Source organism: Myotis lucifugus, unplaced genomic scaffold (genome assembly GCF_000147115.1).
Source record: "Myotis lucifugus unplaced genomic scaffold, Myoluc2.0 scaffold_491, whole genome shotgun sequence".
NCBI classification, from domain to species: Eukaryota; Metazoa; Chordata; class Mammalia; order Chiroptera; family Vespertilionidae; genus Myotis; species Myotis lucifugus.
Window position 1 is genome coordinate 474,270 of NW_005871539.1, and position 13,316 is coordinate 487,585.

The window sequence follows — 13,316 nt, forward strand, 5'->3', positions numbered from 1 at the left end:
CTGCTACAGATAAATTCAGAATGTTCTAATGCAATGGTGGTGTACAGTAAATCACTTATAACAACAGTATAAAGGTTAAAATACAAAATATTAAAAAGGTGTAACTTCAAAAAATTATTAATAGATATACAAGGTGGAAAATACAGTGGGGCCTTCACTTACGAGTTTAATTCGTTCCGTGACGGAGCTTGTAACTCAAATTACTTGTATGTCAAATCAAAAGTGAACGAGTGAGACACGTGATGCTGGGCTGATGTTGTGGCGTTCACTGTGACGTTAGCTGCGCCAACTAGCGGTGGGGTATCTGAAGCTGGCTCGTAACCCGAATTTTAGCTCTCAACTCAAAGCAAAAAATCGGCCGAGAGACGGCTCGTATCTCGAAAAACTCGTTAGTCGTGACACTCGTAAGTTAAGGCCCCACTGTATATAAACTGTGACATCAAAAACAAAATGGTGGGGGAGGAGAATAAAAGTGTAGACCTGTAGTATGCATTAAATTACAGAGCTGAAAATACTTATAAACACAAGGTATTTTATGTCAGCATGGTAGACACAAAGCAAAAACCTACAGTAGATACACAAGAGATAAAGAGAATCTAAGCACAGCATTACAAGAAAACATCAAATTACCATGGAAGAGAGTAAGAGATAAATAAATGATAAAACAGCTGGAGAACAACTATGTACTACTAAGTCCATATCTATCAATAACTATGAGTATAAAGAACGAAATTCTTTAATCAAAAGACAAAAAGTTGCCTGCCTGGCATTGTGCAATGGCTGAACATCAACCTATGAACCAGGACATCATGGATTTGATTCCTGGTTGGGGCACATACCCAGTTGCGGGCTCGATCAGTTTACCACTGTTAACATGTTCTATCCATTGTTGAAATGAGATATTTGTATCTTATTAAAGTCTTAGCCTTAAAGTCTATTTTGTCCAAGTGCTTTCTGTTGCTTTCCATGCATGAAATATCTTTTTCTGTTACTTTACTTTCAGTGCATGTGTCCTTAAAACTTAAGTAAGTCTCTTGTAGGCAGCATCGATTTGGTTCTTTTCTTATACATTTGGTAACTCTTTGTCTTTTATATATATATGATTTCAGAGAGGAGGGAGAGAAACATCAGTGATGAGAATCATTGATTGGCTGCCTCCTGCACACCCCCTACTGGGAATGGAGCCCGCAACCCAGGCATGTGCCCTGACTCGGAATCTAATCATGACCTCCTGGTCCATAGATTGATGCTCAACCACTAAGCCATGCCAGCCCAGCTAAATTTTCACTTTTTACTATACATTTCATTTCCTTTCTGTTAAATTTTCATTTACATTTAAGTCTTTTTTGTTCATAAACAAATAAATTTATTATAAAACGCTTTGTTTTTCAAACAGCCTTCTGGAATGAATTAAGTTCAAGAACTGAGGTTCCACTATATATCTTGACAGAAATGAAAATATAACATATCAAAAGTTATGGGGAAGCTCATAGTGATAAAATCCTGCATTAAGAATGATGACATCAGGGGTTTCAAGATGGTGATGGAGTAGGTGGACAACTCAAAACCAAACTTGAAATAAAACTAAATTGGGGATTGAAAAGGTGACTATCCTGCCCTGACTGGTTTGGCTCAGTTGATAGAGCGTCGGCCTGCAGATCGAAGGGTCCCAGGTTCGATTCCAGTCAAGGGCATGTACCTTGGTTGCAGGCACATCACCAGTAGGGAGTGTGCAGGAGGCAGCTGATCGATGTTTCTCTCTCATCGATGTTTCTAACTCTCTATCCCTTTCTGTAAAAAAAAAATCAATAAAATATATATTTTTTAAAAAGGTGACTATCCTACAGCAGAGAGTGGACAAAGGCCAGACAATAGGAACAAAGTCTGAAGAACATAAAGTATACGTCAAAGAGGAACCCTAAAATAGAGACCAAGGAAGATTTTCTGCCATTTCTTGGCAAAAATGGCAACTAATGATACTGTTCTGAAGAGACTGGAACAGAAAGGTGCAGAGGCAGATCAAATTATTGAATATCTTAAACAGCAAGTTGCTCTTCTTAAAGAAAAAATAACTTTACAGTCGACTTTGAGAGAAGAGAAGAAACTTCGAGTCAAAAATGCTAAATTGAAGAAATAGAATCAAGAGCTAATTCAGGAAGAAATTAAACATGGAGTGAAACAAATACCATTTCCGTCTGGTACTCCACTGCAAGCTCATTCCATGGTTCTGTAAATGTAATATAATTTATGCCAATCACACCCATATCTTCTGGTGCCAAAGAACAGGTAAAAGGAGAAGAAAGGAAGGTGAAAGAGAAACTTTAAAAAAAGGAGAGAAAAAGGAGAAAACCACCACCAGTAGCAGGAAGTGCTAACTCTAAACCAACAGATGTTTCTCGCGAGGATCTTTGAATTGTTGTATCATCACTGCTAAAAAACAACCTGATGCAGACTCTGTACATAGAAGTAGATGTTGGAGAAGCAGTCCCAAGAACAGTTGTCAGTAGCCTGGTGAATCATGTTCCTCTTGATCAGATGCAAAATTGGATGGTGATTTTACTTTGTAACCTAAAACCTGCAAAGATGAGGGGAATGGGGAATACTATCTCAAGCAATGGTGATACTAGTATATGCTAGTTCACCGGTGAAAGTTGAAATCTTGGCACCTCCGACTGGGTCTGTTCCTGGAGACAGAATTACTTTTGATGCTTTTCCTGGAGAGCCTGACAAAGAGTTGAATCTTATGAAGATGGAACTAAATTCATTGCCTTAATTAAATGGTTTACATGGTTTTAAAAGGAAAAAAAAATCAGGTAATTCTTTATTCAATTTAAGAAGCTAAACGTGAAAAAACTCTGAAAAAATAGGAAACAGAAATTAGCCAATCAGAAAAGTATACACTAAGTGGCCAGATTATTATTAGCTAAGTATGGCCCATTCATAGGAATATACACTGAGTGGCCAGATTATTATGACCACCCCATCAGTACTTCATTGGGCCACCTTTTGTCTTCAATACTGCGGCGATTCTTCTTGGTATTGACTCCACGAGATGTTGAAAGGTGATGCGAGGAATCTGACACCATGCCTGATGAATAGCACTGTCCAGTTCTGTGAGATTTGATGGTTGTGGAACCAGCTGCCTGATGGCTCTTTTAACTTCGTCCCAAAAATGCTCAATTGGATTGAGATCTGGTGATTGTGGGGACCACCTAAGCAAGGTAAAGTCTCCCTCATGTTCTTGAAACCACTCCTGCATAATACGAGCACCGTGGCATGGCACATTGTCTTGTTGGAAGAAGCCATCTCCATTGGGATACGCCATCAACATGATAGGATGAACCTGATCAGCAATGATACTTAGGTATGTTGTGCTATTCAGACGTTTATAACGATCTGGCCCTCTAGCAACTTCAGCGCAAAATTATAGCTAATTTGCCTATAAATGTCAGGTGGTCATAATAATCTGGCCACTCAGTGTATAGTCGTTACCTTGGTTGCTCAGTTGCTTGGGTGTAGTCCAGTGAACAAACAAAGGTGGCTAGTTCAATTCCTGGTCGGGCATATGTGGGCTTGATTTCTATTAAGGGTGTGCAGGAGGCAGCCAATTGATGTTGCTCTCTCATCTCTCTCTCCCTCTCTCCCTCCACACACCTTCTCTTTGAAATCAATAAAAACTTTTTTTTTTTTAAAGAAAGAAAAACATGCCCTGCCAGGTGTCACTCAGTGGGTTTGATTCCCAGAAAAGGGCATGCCTCTGGGTTGCAGGTCTGATCCCTGCCCAGGTGGGGGCATTATGTGGGAGGCAACCAATTGATGCATCTCTCTCCCTCTCCCCCCTTCTTCCCGCCCTTCCACTCCCTCTAAAGATCAACGGGAAAAATATCCTCAGGTGAGGATTAACAACAACAAAAACCCCAAAAAACAATAACAAAAAAGAAAAGTATTCAATTGTCAAATATAAGAGGTGATTCAGTCAGAAAAAATTTAATCAGATCTAATTTAAAGAGAATACAAGTAAATATTAGAGGAAAAAATATTTAATTCAGAATAAGCTAAAAGCCTGACTAGACCTATCAGCCGGGAGGAAATTAGTGGTAAAAAACTGAGTTTCTTCTGCAAAAGCCTCCAGGCCTAGATGACTTCTTGGTGATTTAGTTCCAAGGAACAGTTATTTCCCATTCCAAATAAACTGCTGCAGAAAATAGAAATAAGAAACAGCGTAAGCTAGAATAGCAGCTAGATGTTAAAGTGCTTATTATGTTCCAGACGTTGACCTACATGCTTTACATATACTGTTTATTTAAATACTAGTAGCCCGGTGCACAAAATTCGTGCACATTAAAAGGGAATTAAATAGCAGAAATATTTTAATATTGCTATTTGCCCTTTCTCTATAATAGAAGTGTGAGAGATGAAAGGAAATTAGTAAAATGTATATGAAAATAATATATAAATTTATTAATAAACAGTAACCAAAGGATATAACAGCAACAGAGGCAGGATATAAAAACGACAAAAACGTGAAATGAAAACAACAAAAACATGATATAAAAACAACTGTGATGCAAACAATGACTGATAAAGTGATTAAACTTTTTCTACTATCTCCCTGTACACCACATTAAGAGTGAAAACACTTTCAGAGTGCTTGACTAATTTCCCTTGTGATGAAGTATTTAGAACTTTAACTGTAACGTCACATGCTCTTCAAACTCGAGAGAAAGCAACATATACCTGACCATGTGTGAAAATGGGTTCAGGTAGGAATATGCCTATTCTGTCTAGAGTTTGTCCTTGTGATTTATTAATAGTCATCACAAATGCTGGCATCACGGGAAACCATCATCGAATCAATTTAAATGGGAGGCCAGTGTCAGATGGGGACAAATTAATTCTTGGAATCAGAACAACCTCCCCCTCTGCAGATCCTGTTAATACCTCAGCTTCGATAATGACATCTCATTATGTTCAGCAAAAGTTATGAAAGATTGACTATATAGTTCAGGAATCCATGGTTAAAGAAAAAAAAAAAAGCTGACATTATGGTGCTAGAAGTCAGGAAAAGTTATCCGAGGCTAGCAGTTACGAGAAGGAAGTGTGAGGGAATTCCAGAGTGCTGGAAATGTTCTATACCTGATCAAGTGGATGTGTATACTTTTAGAAAATTCATTAAACTGTTTGAACTTAATAGTTGGTGCACTTGTTCTATGTTATGCTTCCATAAAAATTTTACATTAACTAAGAAAGCAATAACCAGTTAAAACAATGTAATAAAGAGTTCCCTAAAAACAGCAACAAACAAAATACCCAGTTTAGCAAGACATTTATGAGAATAGAAATAGCTATAAAACTATTAGATAGCCCTAACCAGTTTGGCTCAGTGGACAGAGCATCCTCCTGCGGACTGAAGGGTCCCAGGTTCGATTCCGGTCAAGGGCTTATACCTTGGTTGCGGGCACATCCCCAGTAGGGGGTGTGCAAGAGGCAGCTGATTGAGGTTTCTCTCTCATTGATGCTTCTAACTCTCTATCCCTCTCCTTTCCTCTCTGTAAAAAATCAATAAAAAATATATTACCCCCCCCCCCCCCAATTATTAGATACTAGAGGCCTGGTGCACGAAATTCATGCACTCAGCAGTGGGGGGGGGGGGAGGGGGAGCGGTCCCTCAGGCTGGCCTGCACCCTCTTCTGGGAAGTCCTCGGGGGATGTCCAACTGATGGCTTAGGCCCACTCCCCAGGGGGAATGGGCCTAAGCCAGCAGTCGGACATCCTTAGCACTGCCGCCACCACCGCTGTGCTCGCCAGCCATGAGCCCAGCTTCTGGCTGAGTGGCGCTCCCCCTGTGGGAGCGCACTGACCACCAGGGAGTAGCTCCTGCATTGAGCGCCTGCCCCCTGGTGGTCAGTGCGCATCATAGCGAGTGGTTGTCCCACTGTATGGTTGATTTGCATATGGTATATAGATACCATATTGCCATTACCATTTTCTTTTAGTACCAGGTATTATAGGGTTAATGTACTTGAAATGAATATTCCAATAGAATTTTAATTGAAATAATATTGGTGATTTTAAAGTTAACCAGGATGCATAAAAGGGGTGAGCACCTAAAAAATAAGAAGCCACAATGAATACAAAACCATAATGATTTAATCAGTGACACAAAAAACTTGTATGACATAGTATATAGTGTATGTATATAAATTTAATACAGGCCAAAATTTGATCTTATACCTTTATGATTAGCTGGGTATCATAAGTCAGATATTTAGAATTTAGAAACCAGTGATGATATTGCTGAATATATTTCATAAGCATCCTATGGAGGAAATGACAATCTGCTAGTAGGAATATAAATTAATTTTCTGGAAGAGTTTGGCAAAATGTATTGAGATCCTATAAAATGCACTCATTTTTGATTTGGTAATTCCACTGTCTAAAATGTCTCCTATGGAAGTAACTGATAATTGAAACACATATTTATTTACCAGTACAAGTACGTTCACTACTTTTTAATAAATAATGTAATTTCAAGGAGCTGGACCTGAGGCTGAAAGATAGCAGCTTGAGAAATGGATCAATGCAGAATATATAGTAATGTGCCTTTGAAATTACTCCCATCAAAGTTAAATACAGGTCTCCCTACTAGACCTAACATCTAGCGTTTGGCTAAATGCTAATGGATGCTTTTCTCATGTATAATTTCAACATACTAGAGGGTTCCAACAATATCCAGGGCTAAAATAATCACAAATTTTAAATACAAGATTTTTCAGATTTAGCATACATTGACATCAACCACTAAATACTGTCCAAAATTAAGAGTGTATCTTTACATGTAGTTGTAAAAGTAGCTACAAGTTTTTTGTGGTATACTTTAATCCTAAAATGTCACCACTGGGATTTGACTGTTAAAAACAGGTTACCAGATAACAATACTACAATTTAGTCCAGCATGCTTAGACTTTGAAGGTAAAATGGGGTTTATGTTTTTGCTCTTGAACATAAATGAAAGCTCTAAATACAAGCTGACTCTGGACATATCTAATGGCTGCTGGCTAGTGAACTAAGAATCTTGAACAAAGTGAACTTATTTTATTTGTACATGAATTCTTAGTGCTTAGCACATATAAATACATATTAATTAAGTGAAAAGAAAATCTGTAATTCTCAGCATTATGTAAACTTCTGAAAAAGCATGCAAGAATTGACTTGCAAAGGAACATAACCAAATACCTAAATAAGAATGACTGCCAATATGAAAGAATTCAAACTTTAAGTTAATGAAAATATTTATTCAAACCTAACTGTATTACAGTACCAAGTTGAGTTAAACAAACATCAACTGTATGATATTTAGTTCCTTAGGAATAGACTACTGCCACATCAGAAAATTTTTTTACAACATAAATTTCTGCAGTGAGATTCAGCAATTAAGATGTGATTTCCACATGGAGAAATGTTGTTCAGAGCAGAACAGATTTCGTTTTATAAAGGCCCAGTACCAAAAAAAAAAAAAAAAAAAAAAAAAAAAAAAAAAGATTGAGGAAAATGACTCTGTAACAGTACATACATCTGTAGGAAAAAAGCTTATATTTAACCAAACAGAAAGCACTTAAGAGAACATATTTTAATGTCTAGGCACAATTGGTCAGGTACTAATTATAATTTCTATTCTCATTTAAATGTTTAAATCAATTCATCAACTTAACTGATGTGTGTAAGTCTAATACAGAGAAGGCACCTCTCATTCTCCTTTTTGAGAGTAACTCTTTATAACATTTTAAGGAGCACAGAGACAATGCACTATATCTGAGTATAGATATAGTTATTTAACAGCCCATTTTAGGAGAATCTACATTAAAATATAAAACTATGATTTCTCTTCTTACATCTTATGATGGGCATGGCTTTCTAAAAGGATACCAGAAGATAATCCTCCACATAAGCTTTAAAATAGGATACAAGATTTAAATTAAGTGTGCATTGGTCACTACTACATAAGGAGTTTTAAGAATTAGTGCAATTCTTTAAATCCCCAGCATTTAGGGGAAAAGTATATACATCCCAAGAAATCTCAACCAGTACATAACCAAACCTTTTATGGCTCAATAGTCTAAACACTCAAAGTTCTGTAAAACATTTTGAAAGTTATAAACAAAACAAAAGATCAGAACACTCGTGGCTTACAAAATTCTCTCTTTAAAACAAAGAGACCAGAATGACCAGAAGAAGTATAAATTTCAGGAATATAATCTTTACTGCAATTATAAGAAGGGGTGATAAAGTATTCACTGTAGAAAACCCCCCAAACTGTTATTTTCTGATTGCTTTACTACCATTGGAGGTGGTTATCACTTTTGTACTATTTAGTGGCTATGTCTTTAAATGTCTCGTTGGACAGTTACTGAAGGCAATTTATAAGGAAAAACATTATTTCCCCCCAACAGTGAGAAACTATTCCAGATAAATAAGCCTCAGAATTAGGTATCATAAGAAGTAAAAAAACACAGTGTTAAGAACATTGGGTTGATTTAACCTCTATTTCAACAATGTTTACACAATATTTACAATATGCAATTGTCAAAGCTATACAGATTTGCAGAATGGCTTTACTTACATGTCTGCAATTTTTTCCCCCCAAATAAAAATATAACAGATAAATCTATTTACAAACTAGGAAGCTGCTTCAGAAACAGCATGATTTAGATATAAAGTGAAATTTCAGTATAATGAAAGTGCAGGTCAAGCTTTTAGATTTTGTCAATATCTCATTCCCTACACTCACAGTTTAAGGGATACGAGTTTTAAACAGCTATTGTTTTTATATGTTCAGCATATTTACTCATCATAATGCAAGGATAACAAAAATTTGTCCACATCCATTCCAGCTGGAAATGAACTGGGCAGCTTCTTTTTCTGTTAAAAAAAAAAATAAAATAATAAATAAAATAAAAAAATAAAAAAGTAAAAATAAAAAAAATAAACCTAAGTTAACATATTGAACTCAAACAAAGTCCATAAACTTTCTTAAATCACTTAGAACATTTTATCGAATTCTTCCATACACTAAAATTTTTGACAAATTTTTTCAATTTAGAATTTTAGTTTTACAGAGAAGTAGAGATAAATATAATAAAATCAAGGTTAATAAAATATTCCGATGGTTCTTCCAACATTAGTTTAGGGCAAAAGACATTATACAAATCCAGAGTGTATAATTGCTGAATGAAATAAGATACAACATGATTTCTATAAAGTGGTCATTATTACCAAACCATAAACCTTAGAAAGGTTTACTAAGATTTTAAGATTATCAGGTATTTTTCAAGTTCCACACATTTAACATATATCAGGCACTTTACATACACTACATTTAGGTAAGATAATGTGGTAACCTTTGGTTAATGATGCAGCTGAGACTCAGGGAGCTATGGGCTTAATCATAATCACCAAAGCAAAAAAAGGAGATGCAGGATTCAAACCCAGGCTTGCATGGCAGCAAACCCTAGACTCTTTCCCTGATACATTTTAAACACCTTTCTTTCTATTCAATCCACTTGCTAAATGGCTAAACAGATTAGAAACCAAAGAACTTGTAATACTTATATGCATAGCCCATGGACACGAGTAATAAGGTAATGAAGACTTGGAGGGGTGGGTAGGGGCTGGGAGGAGGGGGGAGGGGGAGGCAGAAATGGGAGATATAAGTAAAACTATCAACAATAAAAAATATATGGAAAAAAAGAAATAAATGTGTTTCATTTATTAATGCTATCCCTGCATTGCCTTTCCATGATTAAGGAAAAAACAGGTAAGTTTAGTTTTTACACGGCTCCACATATTAACATCTATAAGAGCCCATGAAAATATGATAGGACATGGGGAAAAAAACCAAGATGTAGGAGTTAAGTAGTTTTTACTTGGTAATTCCACACACAATAGTGGCTTACCAATTTTTCATACCTTACGTCAATCGCCACCCCCCAAATATTCATCCTACCATGACACAAACAAACAACTCCTTTTCCCAAGGAAGATGTTTATAAACAAACTAGAGGCCCGGTGCATGAAATTCATGGGGGGGGGGGGGGGGGGATCCCTCAGCCTGCGTCGTCTCCAATCTGGGACATCCCTCTTGCAATCTGGGACTGCTGGCTCTTAACCGCTCACCTGGTTGCCTGCCTGATCGCCCCTAACTGCCTCTGCCTGCCAGCCTCATCACCCCTAACTTACCCCCGCCCCTGCAGGCCTGATCAGCCCTAACTGCCCTCCCCAGCTGGCCTGATGGCCCCCTAACTGCTCTCCCTTGCTGGCCCGATCACCCCTAACCGCCTCTACCTCAGCCCCAGGCTTTGTCCAGAAGATGTCTGGTCTAATTAGCATATTACCATTTATTAGTATAGATGCCTTAGCAAGTATTCTGAACTGTTTCACCTAGACAACTTCTGAGTACCACACTAGCTGAGAGACACTGCTATACAATGTGTTTTGTCAATTAAACTCAAAGCTGTTTTGAGCAGAATGTTCAGTAAGGTAGCTATGGTAAAAAATGCTGAGCTCTCTAATCTGAGCACTGAACGAAGGGCAAAGGTAGAATTTTGAAATTAAGACTTTCAAACTTGCCTTGATTCTCTTCTTTTTCATTGGTACTGACGAATTTGAAAGATTTTTATTAGAAGTACGGGAGTTTCGCTCACGCTCATCTAATTCTTCAATTTTCCGCTTTTTTGTGGTGCTCCTTGCAGATGTTCTAAATTGCTGTGTATTGTCCTTTAGAGGAGTTGCTGAAGTAGTCCTAGAGATGGCTGCTCTGGAGAGAATCATTAATGTGTGCGCAGCCATGTTCACACTGTTTTCACTCCCTGCTTCACTGGCAGGGCTGCAGGCTGGCAGGTCAGGGGTGACAGGAGGGACCATTATTTTGGGTGTGCTACTGTCTTCAATGAGACGCCTGCTAGAGGGGACCTTGATACCATCGGTAGGTTCTTCTTTATGTTTTTCCCCTGCCCCTGAGCCAGGTGTCCGGGGCACAGATAGATGAGCACTGTCCACGAGCCTGTTTACTGGGCTATGACGCTGAGCTTCCTGTAACATTTCTGTGGTATGTTTGCTTAGTGGGTTAATCAAAGAACTGGCAGATTTGGTTTGTTCCTGTTTTAGATCCTTCACAGCTGCACCTACGGAAATGACATTTTTACTGTTTGAGGATGTGCCTTGTTTTTTGGTTAGTTCTTGCAGTGATGCTATAGTCTTCTCATTCCGTAAACCTCCATTTTGCTGCCCATTAGACAGTTTTAAAATTTCTGGATTTTTCTGTCTTTCTACATCACTGCATAATTCATTCTCCTTATTAGCTGTTGCTTTATGGAAAGATTCAAGTCCAATTTCTGTTGATGAAACTTTCTTTTCTGACTGAGCTTCTTTTATGGTATGTCGGCTAACGGCAGTTTCTGATTTAGATAAAATCTTAGGCACAGGAGGTTTCTCTCTCTCTCTTTTGAGAGCATTATTAGAAGAGAGTTTTAAGGTAGAGGACATCATGGGTGAGCCAAGATTAGGAAACGAAATGTCATTCCTTTCTTTGCTCTGGGACACCATCTTATGGTTTGCCCCCTGTGTATCTGCCACAGGAGCAGTACTATCAAAACAGAGCACACGCCTATGGCTTTCCAGTGGTTTGCTAGTTGGAACTATATTCTCTGAGAAGGGAACTGTGATTTCTTCGAGTTTTTTCCCATGATCTGTTGTCATATTCTTGTCAGAAACTTCAATTCTTAAAAAAAAGAAAAAAGTTACCTTTAGCAACATAAAGAAATCCTTTACATTTTAAATCTGTGCATTCAAATAATCCAGTAAGAATTATGCTCACCTTTGTGCATGACATCCAACTAAATGACTTGATGAATCCACCAAATTATTTACCTGCTTTCCTGGAATTATAAATGAATTAATTAGAAAAGAAAAACATTCCTGAGAGAAAAAGTATATTCCTCTGAAAGAAAATGGAACAGATCACACTGTATCACACATCATGAGACAAAAATTTAAATGAAAGCTAATGTACAAGTGAAAACTTTCACATATTAAGTTTAAAAGCAGCTTTGTAATATATAAAATATGGTCACTCATCCATTTTAGAGGAAATACAGAAATGCCTTGCTTCAACTTCAGGCAAATATTATGAATCAGTTTTTGGGTTTATGAATTACAATGTTCACTTAAGAGTACTACTTAGCCCTAACTTTTGGCTCAGTGGATAGAATGATGGCCTGCGGACCGAAGAGTCCCGGGTTTGATTCCAGTCAAGGGCACATACCTTGGTTGCAGGCTCCTCCCTGGCCCAGGCCCTGGTTGGGGCTCATGCAGAAGGCAACCAATAGATGTGTTTCTCTCACATGGATATTTCTCTCTGTCTTTCCCTCTCTCTTCCACTCTCTCTAAAAATCAATGAAAAAATATCCTGGGATGAGAATTAAAAAAAGAAAGAAAAGAGTACTACTTAGGTCTAGAAAGATACTTAAAGAAAGCAGTATGTTTTGCTTATTTTAAAAATGTGCCCATATAATTGTCATGTTTGTAAGCTTGTCACCTACAGCACATGTTCTGTAGTTTTAATAACCATATTTTGATTTCTATGGAGTTTATGTGAGAGAGCAGCAAGACATGAAGCTAGAAGGAAAAGCAGAGATGAGACCATGAAGGGCCTTATGTATTTAAAAAAAATTTTTTTTTTAATGTTTTTATTGATTTGAGAGAGAGAAGGGAGAGAGAGATAGATCTCAATGAGAAAAAAATATCAATCCGTTGTCTCCTGCATGCACCCTGATCAGGGATGGAACCCACAGTGTGTGCCCTGACTGTAAATCGAACCAGGAACCTTTAGGTATACAGGAGGGCACCCAACCAACTGAGCCAACTGGCCAGGCAAGGACCTTATGTATTATGCAAAAGGTTTCAGAGAGAAACTTTCTGAGTTTTAAATAGGAAACATTCACAAATAGATTTATGTTTTAGAGTCACTCTGGCAGTAGTATAGAAAATGAACTAAAGAAGAAAGAAAACTAGAAATAGGAATTCTAGATAGATATAATTAGACTAGAAGCCCGATGCATGAAATTCATGTAAGAGTAGGCCCTTGCAGCCCTGGCTTCGTCCAGGAGGTCATTCCACTGTTCGGCTATTCGGTCGATTTGCATATTATGCTTTCATTATTATAGATGGCTCTAAATATTCCAGGTAAGAGACAATGAGGATCTTAAGAGTCAGTAAAGGGAATTTACATAGATATGAAGAATAAAGGAGCAATCAATGGT

General features: G+C 37.6%; 1 protein-coding gene and 1 pseudogene across 1 annotated transcript in view; one reads left to right on the top strand and one right to left on the bottom strand.

The window, feature by feature from the left end:
* Positions 1-1,910: 1,910 nt before the first annotated feature.
* LOC102438270 lies at positions 1,911-2,773 on the top strand (annotated as a pseudogene).
* Positions 2,774-7,615: 4,842 nt separating this feature from the next.
* The window catches only part of LOC102438577 (protein NPAT), a 57,287-nt gene continuing 51,586 nt past the window's right edge, over positions 7,616-13,316 (bottom strand). The window contains exons 16-18 of the mRNA XM_006103556.3: positions 11,873-11,933; positions 10,627-11,776; positions 7,616-8,919 (exon numbers count right to left, since the gene is read on the bottom strand). Coding sequence (XP_006103618.1) covers positions 8,842-8,919; positions 10,627-11,776; positions 11,873-11,933 — 1,289 coding nt within the window. The 3' untranslated portion in view covers positions 7,616-8,841. The remainder of the gene's footprint in view (positions 8,920-10,626; positions 11,777-11,872; positions 11,934-13,316) is intronic.